The 12500-nt window shown below is 43.8% G+C and overlaps 1 protein-coding gene across 1 annotated transcript in view; it reads left to right on the top strand.

The window, feature by feature from the left end:
- The window catches only part of fermt1 (FERM domain containing kindlin 1), a 41561-nt gene that overhangs the window by 6689 nt on the left and 22372 nt on the right, over window positions 1–12500 (top strand). The window contains exons 3-6 of the mRNA XM_063223431.1: window positions 321–554; window positions 4259–4402; window positions 10847–11012; window positions 12235–12337. Coding sequence (XP_063079501.1) covers window positions 321–554; window positions 4259–4402; window positions 10847–11012; window positions 12235–12337 — 647 coding nt within the window. The remainder of the gene's footprint in view (window positions 1–320; window positions 555–4258; window positions 4403–10846; window positions 11013–12234; window positions 12338–12500) is intronic.

Raw genomic sequence — 12500 nt, 5'->3', positions numbered from 1 at the left:
TGTATTGCCTCATCATGACTGATTTGATGAAACATTTGCTTTGCTTTCAGTAGAAATGTAATGCATTGCAATGCGTCGTACAATTGAATCGAATCGAATAGAATCGCTACCTCCTGAATCGTAATCGAATCGAATCGAATCGTGAGGGCAGTGGCAATGCACACCACTAGTGGTAGCCCTAATTAGAGTGGGTATGCTACAGTTTGTTACACACGCTGTGTAGCCTGTAGCAGTCAAGTCAGCTTTTATTGTCAGTTTCTTCAAATGCACCGGTCATACAAGGAAATTGACTTTGCATATGCATGTGTCTATCCTTCCAGAGGCGCCCCAGGACTGGTCGGACCATGCGCTGTGGTGGGAGCAGAGGGGCTGCTGGCTGCTGAAGACCCACTGGACGCTGGACAAGTACGGCATCCAGGCAGACGCCGAGCTGCACTACACCCCTCAGCACAAGCCCCTCAGCCTGCAGCTGCCCAACATGCGCACCATCTCCCTCTCCGTCTCCTTCTCCAGCGTGGTCTTCAGGACCGTGGCCGAGATATGCAGGATACTCAGTGAGTAGCAATAATATAATGTAATATAATTTAATATAATATAATTTAATTTAATATAATATAATGGTCAGCCTCTCCAATGTGGTCTTCTGGACTGTGGCGGAGATATGCAGGATACTCAGTGAGAAGCAATAATATAATATAATATAATATAATATAATATAATATAATATAATATAATATAATATAATATAATATAATGATCAGCTTCTCCAATGTGGTCTTCTGACTGTGGCAGAGATATGATTGATACTCAGTGAGTAGCAAATAATATGCTATAAATAATGAAAGGCTATAGAATAACATGCCTTCAGGGTCGTAGCAGATCTATAGAATAGAGATGATATAGAAATAGCAGTGATATAGAAAGAATACAGTAGCTTCAAAAACATATTAAAAAAATATATACGCATACATACTCACATACTACACATATAATATGATATAATATAATATAATATAATATAATAGCCCAATTAGGGGAAATTCAATAATGAAACAGAATACAATACTTTTGTGAGTGGCTGATGGCATATGCATTTATTGTGTTGAAAGCAATGACTTACAGTACACTGCATTGGTTGTAACATTTAGCGATGGAAAGTAGTTATGAAATGCTGACACAAAGTCTTACTCCAAATCATTACCCACTGAATATTGAAAACTATAACAACCATAAAGGATAATTTAACAGTTGCATGGTTTAACAACCAGTCGCTTTAAACAAGAGACAAGGATTCATAGTTGTAAAGAAATTATAGATTAATTGAAATGTTCTGTCATAACATTTTAAATGTCTTCTCAATTCTTTCATGTCATACTTAGGCCACAAGCAAGCTAACAGCCTAGTGTGTGTTCAAAAGAATTAATCAACGGAAACATATTCAGCTCCTCCAGATTTAATGCATTGCATTGAATAGTCATTATAGTGGCTGTTATGCCGCATATAAAATGAATGAAACATGCATACTGATTAAGCTGTGACTGCACTGTGGACATTGTGTGTTGTTGACATGGTATTTGATCTTATGGTGAAGACTCGCATGAGTGAATCACACAAGCCTAAAGCCAGGGCAGCTCTAGGTCAGATACGGCTGAGATTGGGCTGAGAGACATCTTAGATGTGGCTGAGACGTTGCCCAGATACAGTCATACGTTTATCTTAATCGTTAGCTCCCCAGTTTTGTGTTGAAGTCTGGGGGGGAAAAATCAAGGGATAGCGCGTCTAAAACAATCCAGACATACTGTAGGCCCAATCTCAATGCTCAGTGTTCTAGCTTTGCTAAGACGTGAAACGCCCAGTGATTGGATACTCCACGGAGTTCACCAAAGAGTATCCAATCACTGGGCGTTTCACGTCCTAGCAAGGCTAGAGCACTGGGCATTGAGATACGGCCATACTGTAGTTTGCATCCGTCTTCTAGGCATTGGAGAGGGAATCAATGGACCATTGAGTACAAAGGAAATAGCGGCTGACATTTGGCTGACATTTTGTTGAGGTATAGATAAAGTCGTTAAGGCCATCATCACACACGGCTCCTAAGGCATCCAGCCATCATAACTGTGCAATAAGGAGCTAGGTCAAGCCCATTGATGCAAACCATTGAGCGTGACCTCACTGATGTGCAGATGAGTTTCCAAGACCCATAATCACTAACATACAGATTTATGGGTCATTATTTTTTGTTAAGTGTCCATCTATATCATTTAAAGTAACATAATGCATTCTTTTATTGATCTCTTTGTCTCTGCCGTGTATATTCTCCTTTAAATAGTATTTGTGCCCCCAGACACAGTAGGCCTTTAAAACGTGTGTCTCTACACCTCCATCTATGGCTGGAGTGCCTTTGAGCAAGGCACCAAAAAGTGAAGGATGGAGATACACTTGATGTACATCCCTTGTCCTTCGTTTGAGATACAACCGCAGCGTAGTGTAATATAATGGTGTTGCATGCTGGTACAGAAATTCAGGCATTCGGACAGCAGAGGAACGGCTACATAAGTGTAATTTAATTAGGGGTGGGCATAGTTTAATTTTTTTAATCTAGATTAATCTCACTGTAATTATGAAATTAATCTAGATTAATCTATATCAAAATGGCTCATTCAGAATAGGCACGCTAGCAAAATAATGCCAAAAAAATCTTGGGGTTTCTTAAGACAGATGGCGCATTAGACCAGAGCTCTTTTTTTTTCCAAAATGCATCTCATCTTCAAAAAATGGTTATGTTGATACTTGGTGATGAAAAAAATCACAGCAATATGTGTAAAGTGTGTTCAATATATTACGAAGCATTTACAGTTATAAGATACTGAAATTTCAAAATGAACAGCGCTATAAATTGTAGAGGCAAATACAGATAAATATATCAAACATTTAGGCTATTTAAACAAAATTACCTCAACAATTCAGCATTTCTAATGGAGAGAGAGAGAGAGAGAGAGAGAGAGAGAGAGAGAGAGAGAGAGAGAGAGAGAGAGAGAATCTGCCACTGACTGGTAAAAAGAGCAGCGGCTCCTTTAAGAGAGGGAGGAGCTCTGCGCGCAGTATACAGTTCAGCAGAGCCAGGCTACTCGCTATCTAGAACCTGCAGCACTGGCACACGGCGATTTGGCCTAAACCTGACAATTGTTTTCAGAGTCAGAACGCCAGAGGAGTTACAACTCGAAATGAATTCAGTTTGCAAAAAAAAAAAAAAATCAAGCGCGACAACCGCGAGGATTATTACCGTTTGACATGAGAATATCTCACTGAGTCGCAAATGTGCGCGATTGCAACACAAACATTCGGAGTAGATATTGACAGTTTCAGTTTGACAATATTCAAAATGCATATCACACGGAATGTTTTGCAATTATGGCACAGGCAAGATTTCTGGAAGTTGTTTAGGCTATGTGTTCCATGCAATGCGTGAGGAAATGTAGGCTATGTCGGTAGCCTAGGCCTACTCACACACAATTATGTCTCTCTATGTTCACCTTAAACAATAAAGTCTCTTTAGTCTACCACTTATGAAAAAGCACTCAAACAACACCTGCCACGGCAGAGGGATTAATGTTTTCAGCATGCAAACACTTCATATTTAGTAGGCCCTAGGTCTGCTGAAGCAGCAGGTGGAGAGGAGAAACGACTGGAGCGCAGTCTGAAAGCGTCTGTCAATTAAACGCTATGGTGACGTACATACCCAAACTCCAAACCTATATTTTGAGAATAGATTAACGTGCGATATTTTCTTTATCGTGCGACAAGAGTCTCACATTATCGCAGCACGTTAACGCCGATAACGGCCCACCACTAAATTTAATATAATGTAATGTAAGAGCAGCGTAATGTAATGTAATGTAATGTAATGCAATGTAATGTAATGCAATGCAATGTAATGCAATGGTGGTGCATGGTGATTTTGCGATGGTGGGAATTTGGAGCTGAGAAAGAATACTGCATTTCAAATATCCAGAGAGCGGAGGAGCTGTTCTTTTGAAAACCTCCAGCCAAGAAATAATCAAGGGGGCAAATAGCTAACAGGGCTCGCTAGCTATTTTTCCATCATTGTTCATCAATGGGCTACAAGTCTGACGCCCTAACCGCTTACCCATGACTGCCCTGAAGAGTAATATCGGTATTGAATTTCAGGTATCCGCAGAGGGGAGGTGTTATGTAGTTTAGTAATGTAATGTAATATAGTGTAATATTTGAATTTCAGGTATCCGCAGAGCGGAGGAGCTGTCGCTGCTGAAGCCTCCAGACGACGCCAAGAAGAGGAAGAAGAAGGACAAGAGCCCAGAGTGGCAGGTGGACGAGATGTTGACCAAGGACATTTTAGACAGCACTGCCACCGGAGTCTCAGGTAGGGGTGTGTGTGTGTGTGTGTGTGTGTGTGTGTGTGTGTGTGTGTGTAATAATGCATTTTATTTGGAAGCGCCTTTCTGAACACTCAAGGTCACTGTTTTCAACATTAAAACCTCAGTAAAATCAGACACAATAGCACAAAGAAATAAAAGCACACAAAAGCACATAGAGGTAAATAGAGAGGAGAGAAAAGAGAAAATAATAAAATGTAATAATAATAAAAAATTATCAAAGAGAACAGGCTGACTGGAAAAGGATGGATTTTCACTCTGGATTTAAAGAGGGAAATGGAGGTGATGTTATGGATGACAGGGGGAAGAGAGCTCCAGTGTGTGTGTGTGTGTGTGTATGTGACCAAGGACATCCTGGACTGCACGGCCACCGGAGTCTCAGGTGTGTGTGTGTGTGTGTGTGTGTGTGTGTGTGTGTGTGTGTGTGTGTGTGTGTGTGTGTGTGTGTGTGTGTGTGCGTGCGTGCGTGCGTGCGTGCGTGCGTGTATGTTTGTGTGTATGTCTGCGTGGTCTCTCTGCCTGTCTGTCTGCCTGTGTGTGAGTGTGTATGGGGCATTTTAGTCAGATAAGACTGCATCGTTTCTAGAGAGAGTAACAAGCAGACAGAACACAGAAAGTGTGTGTGTGTGCGTGTGTGTGTGTGTGTGTGTGATCACTCGTGTGTGTGATGGTGCTGATTCTGCCCTTTTTTAATGGGTTTCTGCTCCACTGCGGCTGTTGAGAAGGACTTGCGCGCACACACACACACACACACACACACACACACACACACACACACACACACACACACACACACACACACACACACACACACACATGCACACGCACAAACCACCACCACCACAAGGACATGAATGACACGAGGCACACACACATACGTACATACACACAGTCTGCTGCACACACACATTTCGAAGTAACCAGACATAGACACGTTAGCCCATCTTCTCTAACACTTTAGGGCAGTGTTTCCCAACCTTTTTTTGTCTTGTGTACCCCCTAAGCATTTTCGTTGTGCCATGAGTACCCCCCAGTCAAGTTCTATATCGCTTTCTCTATCCCAGTTTAACTAAGCTCCATACATATATGTAAAAATTGTTTTTTTTCAAGTAGCCCCTGCAGTGTGCTCACGTACCCCTAGTGGTACACGTACCCCTGGTTGGGAAACACTGCTTTAGGGAAGCACAGACGTGTGTCCAGGACTGCCACAGGCCACTAACCCTCTCACAGTTTAACGCGTCACATTAGCGCCTCGGTCAGTCCATTTGCCTTGAAGAAAAAGTAAAAAATATTGCAATCGGAGTGCCGCAATTTCCTTCTCTTTACATTCTGTTATTCTGCCACAGTATTGTACTGTGTGTGTATGTACTGTACTGCTATAATTTTACCGCATGATGTCTTACATGTGTCCTTGCATTTCATTGCCTTTAAAATCGTTTACTTGCTCATGGCCGTGGTGTAATGGTTAGGGAGTTGGATTGTAAATCAAAGGATTGCAGGTTCAATCCCCACCCTTACCACTCTCTTCCTCCCTCCATGGCTGAGGTGCCCTTGAGCAAGGCACCTATCCCACCTATCCCTCAATGCCCAGTAAATAACTGTAAGTCGCTTTGGATAAAACTGTCAGCTAAGTGTAATGTAATGTAATGTTCTTGACACAAGAAAAAATTATACATTTAATTAGCATCCTCTTACCAACACCATCCTGTCTGTGCCTTTTTCTAGACCAACTTTGTTACACTGTCACATACTGTGTTGTGTTATGTAGTGTCATGTAGTTTAATTTGGGTTAGTGTTGTGTTCCCTATAGCACCCCCCATCACGGCGCCCCACGGGGTTTCTGGCCCCCCATTTTGAAAACCACCGCTCTAGTGCACACACTTGAACCGTAGAGGGTGCAGCAGAGCTGTGTGAGAAACAACGAGACTCTGCAGAGAAAAGGGAATAATGTTATTGACACAAAAAAACACTATACAGCCGACATCCGTAGCCCCTTAATGCAAGCCGTACCTCCTGTGGCACGCTGTAATAGACATTGAAAATGAACTACTATAGTACTACACTAGGCCTACTATGACAGCGCACGGGGCCTTCAGTAATACATTACGACTTGGTCATTGCCATTTTGTTTATTTTGTTTTGCTATACTTTTCCTACCAACCTGCTGCGGCCCCCCCCAAGGACCCCCTTGTGGCCCCCCAGGGGTTTCTGGCCCCCCATTTTGAAAACCACCGCTCTAGTGCACACACTTGAACCGTAGAGGGTGCAGCAGAGCTGTGTGAGAAACAACGAGACTCTGCAGAGAAAAGGGAATAATGTTATTGACACAAAAAAACACTATACAGCCGACATCCTTTACCAACACCACCCTGACTGCATCTTGTCTGCACCTTTGTTACTAGAGTTGCCACCTCTGTCTGAAAAAAATCCTGAACGTTTCAAACTCAATCGACCTTTTCGCTTGTACGCAATGATATTCTTCATTCATTGTCAATCAAAGTTTTTTTTCCTAGACAGGCCATTAAAATCCTGGACAATCAGGACAAACCTGGACAGGTGGCAACACTATTTGTTACACTGTGTAGGCATACAGTGTCATGCAGGGTAAGGTAAGCCTCTAGTTGTTCTCTATGCCAGTGTTTCCCAACCAGGGGTACGTGTACCACTAGGGGTACGCGAGCACACTGCAGGGGGTACTTGGAAAAATGGTAATTTTAACAAATGCATGGATCATAGTCACACTGGAATAGAAAAAAAGCAATGTAAAACATGAGTTAGGGGGTACTCATGGTACAACGAAAAGGCTTGGGGGTACATGAGACAAAAAAGGTTGGGAAACACTGCGGTAACACTTTATAATAATGTTCCTTAGTAAAGACTCAGTAAATAATTAACTAATGATGAATAAAACATTAACAAATGTTTTTTTATTATTAACTAAGCTTTATTAATGCTTTATAAAATATCTACAAATGATATCTGCAAGATTTTACACACCTTATAACAGAGTATTTTATTCATTTACAAGCAACTTGTAAATGTTTGATAAATATAAAATATTAGCATAGCATTTCCTAGTCATTTACAACAAGCATTTGTTTACATTTCCTAGTCCTTTACAAACGTTTGTTAATGTTTTGTTCATCAAGAGTTAATTATTTATTAAGCCTTTATAATGCTTTTTTGCATCCATTATTCTAAAGTGTTACCAACACTGCTCTATGCCCACATTGGCACAGCAGAGGGGGCAACAGAGCCGTGTGAGGAATAAAGCAAAGTTACACTGCAGAGAAAAAAAAACGTGTCGTGGACACAGTCCATTAGAGTGTTCTGTTGTCAGGCCCGTTGCGTTAAGGTACGCAATGTAGGCAGTTGCCTAGGGCCCCCGAGTAGGTGGGGCCCCCAAGGACGACAGGTTATGTACCCAACAGCAATGACGATTTTAAATAGCTTTACAATAAGGCACTGTCATCTGTATGAAGGGCGCTGCTGCGAGGGAAGCAACAGCGCCTCTCTAATACCCCCTGCTCGAGGGGGCCCCCCTCCCAATAGGTTTGCATCAGCGACAACGTGAAAATGTCAATTGCCAAACAGCGCAACGACAATTTAGACAGTCAAAGTACCCCCAGCTGGAGGGGGCCCCCCTTCCAATTGGTTCAAGCGTCAAAATCCAGCGCAGATACAAACTGGAAATCAAGCGACATAATCTCTCACTGGGTGTTGCGCAGACGCCAGTTCAGCCTACAGTACGCTCTACATTTTTGGCTCAAGACAGTTGCTTTTATAATACAAGTTAATTTTGAAGACGACACATTACTCTCTGTACTGCCAAACCACCAAACTGTCCCAGGCCAGTTGACATCGCACAGACAGCAAGGTGCTTCATTTAGGCCTATTGTGTTTTCAAAAACGTCTGTGAAGCATTAATCCACGTGCTGTAACAAGCACTGGGCAAACGTCGATTGTTCAGTAATGCGCATTTTCCCGACACGTAACTGTTTTGGATGTGGACAAACGCAAGAAGAAACGAATGAACAATGTAATGCCTATCGGATAACACGAGTCACACAAGTGCGTTGAGTGGGATAGCTAAATTGTAGCACAATAGCCTTTCTTGCTATTACTATGGATTACACCTTGGAATTTAGAACCATGATTGTGGAAACGCGTGGATTACAGTCAGAGGTTGGGATACATTCTGGGATAGGCTACATTCTGCGGTCAAGACAACTCAAGGTAAGGGCACCGGGATATTGGTCCTCTATAATTGACACCGTTGTCAACCACGGAGTAACGCAGGTGGTTGTTAACTTGTTCAGTGATCCTTGGTCGCTACAGTAGCCTATTCGTGTTTGCTGCGATATTAGGCAACATTTGGATTGTATTTTCAAGTGCGTGATGGATGCGATACGAAAAAAATCTCGTCGAGGAGACCCCCATTGGGTTTCTTGCTTACCAATATCACATCCCCCCAAACCCCCTCTGTGCCTGCTCATTCGTTTCTCAGCCTTGAGTTTCTGGACTGTAGGCCTATTGTTTTATGAGTCAATATTTCGTTTTGCAAATTGCACAAATGGAGCACCCTCGGTTAGATTTTAAAAGTGATTGGAAAGATTAGACCATTCTTTATTTGTGCAATGATCATGACTTTCGTGGTAGGGTCAAAACAAAACCTGATTGGGCCATATAGGCCTACTTTCATGTGAGAACTGAACATTTAATTAGCCTATGGCCTACTTCATGAGAAATGAGCCTACTGAATGGAATGGGCTTTATTTGCCCAGGTCTTTCTTCATAAAGTTTCATAAAATGAACTGTAGGGACTAGTTATCATAATAATTAGATTGCATTTCCTCACAGAAAATGCTGGTGTCCACATATATGCTTGCTTTTTATGCATTCATTGCCCTTCATGCATGTGTGTTGCCCTAGCCACAACACTGTCTGTAAGGTGACTTGTTTGTTCCTAGGTTTCCATGGATTCTGTGACATTACTGTATGTTGTAATGGTAGGCTATGTGACAATGACTGAAGTGCCATCCAAAAATGGTCTGGCCCATCCGAAACAGAAATTCTTGTGCCGTGACTGCCCCATCAGGTGCACAACCCCCCCCCCGGACAAAAATAGCCTAGGGCCCCGACAACCCCTTTGCCTAGGGCCCCCAAAATCCTAGAAACGGGCCTGTCTGTTGTCACAGTGCAAGAACAGCCACCTGGGAACCAGATGGCCATCGTGCTCTAGAACAGTGTTTCCCAACCTTCTTTGTCTTGCGTACCCCCTAAGCCTTTTTGTCATACCACAAGTACCCCCTCACTCATGTTCTATATCCCAATGTGACTATCCATATGTTTTTTCATATTTCCAAGTACCCCCTGCAGTGTGCTCGCGTACCCCTAGTGGTACACGTACCCCTGGTTGGGAAACACTGCTCTAGAAAGACGGCTTTCAAAGTGGGTGCTGGGGACCCCTGGGGGGGCCTCGAGGTACTAGGGTTGGGCCGCAGCAGGTTGGAGGGAAAAGCATAGCAAAACAAAATGTAATATGTTTCAATAACTAATGTACACCAAAATAAACCAAAATTGAGTTATTATTCTATTTATCCTAGTGGGACAGTGGCGAATAGACCTAGACTATGGTATGGAAGGGGATGCACAGAAAAACAGTGTGGCACGACCCATGTAAGGGGGGCCTTGACTGGAATATACTGGTATATGAGGGGCCTTGGCACGGTTAAGTTTGGGAACCCCTGCCCTAGAAAGATGACTCACTGATGTGGGTTATAGGGTGGATTGTTCAACATGCCCCAAAAGAAAGCTGAGGGCAGTCTAGGTGCTGAGTCACCAGCCTCATTCGTTGTGCTTCTCGGTGAGAAAATCAGGATCAGCTCGACACCTTACAATGCACTACACTGGGTGCCTAACTTTGTTGAGGAAAGTCAAACTCTTGAAAAAGTAACGCATAAAACAGCACTCAGCAGATTTTGCTCTTCTTTTGTTCGCCCTTTCTGAAAGAATAACAAAATCTGTTTGGTGCTTTTTTATTTAATATTTCTTCAAGAATTTGTTGGTGAGAACAATGTTGTCTGAATGTTGTTCACCCAAGAAAATGTGTGTGTGTGTGTGTGTGTATGTGTGTGTGTGTGTGTGTGTGTGTGTGTGTGTGTGTGTGTGTGTGTGTGTGTGTGTGTGTGTGTGTGTGTGTGTGTGTGTGTGTGTGTGTGTGTGTGTGTGCGTGCGTGTGTGTGTGTGTGTGTGCTCGCATGCGTACGTGCGTGTGTGCATGTGTACGAGCGTATGTGCATGCGTGCGTGTGTGTGTGCGTGCGTGTGTGCTTGCATGCGTGTGTGTGCGTGCGTGCGTTTGTGTGTGTGTGTGTGTGTGTGCGTGTGTGTGTGTGTGTGTGTGTGTGTGTGTGTCTCTTCCCTCTGCAGGAAGTCCCGGGTTCTACAGCACCAGCATGACGTTCCAGACGGAGAACGGCTTCGTGTACAACCCCAGGAGCCCGCTGTCCAAGTGCCAGCTCAACGTCCCCCCTGACGAGCTGGCCAAGATGTACCAGCCCCTGGACCTGGAGGACAAGGCTGTCATCAACGCTGGGTATGCACACACACACACACACACACACACACACACACACACACACACACACACACACACACACACACACACACACACACACACCTGGCAGGCAACACACACACACACACACACACACACACACACACACACACACACACACACACACACACACACACACACACACACTAACACACCTGGCAGGGAACACACACACACACACACACACACACACACACACACACACACACACACACACACACACACACACACACACACACACACACACACACACACACACACGCACACACACACACACACACCAGAAGGGAAACACGCACACATGCACACACATACATGCACCTACCAAGCAACACACACACACACACACACACACACACACACACACACACACACACACACACACACACACACACACACACACACACACACACACACACACACACCTGGCGGGCAACACACACACACACACACACAGAAACTTGCTGTCCAAGTGCCAGCTCAATGTCTCCCTGGACAAGCTGTCTAAAGTGTATCAGCCCCTGGGGCTGGAAGAGAAATTAGTCATCAGTGCTGGGCAAACACACACACACACACACACACACACACACACACACACACACACACACACACACACACACACACACACACACACACACACACACACACACACACATTGCTGTCCAAATGCCAGCTTAACGTCTCTGGTGACGAGGTGGCCCAGGTGTATGCCAGACCCTGGGAGCCATATCAACGCCCGCTGACAAAACACCGATACTACTTGAGTGTTTAAGTCAGCCTGGGCTCATCGAATGAACATGCTGTACACTGTAAAACATTGCAAGCCAGCCAAAAGTAAAAAGGTAAGTTACCCTGCTGACTTAAGTTTGTAACACAACTTGTAACCTCAAGGCTTTGTCGAGTTGAGTTAACTCACAAACTTAAGGCAGCAGGACAACTTACTTTTTTTACGTTTAACTGACTGCAATGTTTTACAGTGTTCTTATAGTATGACTACATTTTAGCAATCCTGCCTGGAGCATGTTTGAAAGAGGATAATGTCCCGAATTATTGCTAATTCGTATTCTGTATGTGTGTGTGTGTGTGCGTGCGTGCTTGTGCGCGCATGTGTGTGTGTGTGCGAGCTCGCACGTGTGTGTGTGTGTATATGTCTGTGTGTGTGTGTGTGTGTGTGTGTGCACGCATGCGTATGTTTGTGTAGTTGGCTGGACTCCTCGCGGTCCTTGATGGAACAGGGGATCCAGGAGCACGACAGACTGCAGTTGCGCTTCAAGTACCACTGCTTCTTCGACCTCAACACAAAGGTGAGGGGTCATGACCTTTGAACTATAGCTCGTGCCACATACGTAGACATAAAGCCAAATACAGGAGTATACTAATAATTACAGTCCCTACTAGATAGACTTAATGCCAAATGTACTACGTGAACTAAAGCTTCAAGTACCACTGCTTCTTTGACCTCAACAC

This window comes from Engraulis encrasicolus, chromosome 18 (assembly GCF_034702125.1).
Source record: "Engraulis encrasicolus isolate BLACKSEA-1 chromosome 18, IST_EnEncr_1.0, whole genome shotgun sequence".
NCBI lineage: Eukaryota > Metazoa > Chordata > Actinopteri > Clupeiformes > Engraulidae > Engraulis > Engraulis encrasicolus.
This window is presented reverse-complemented; position numbering and strand designations above follow the sequence as displayed.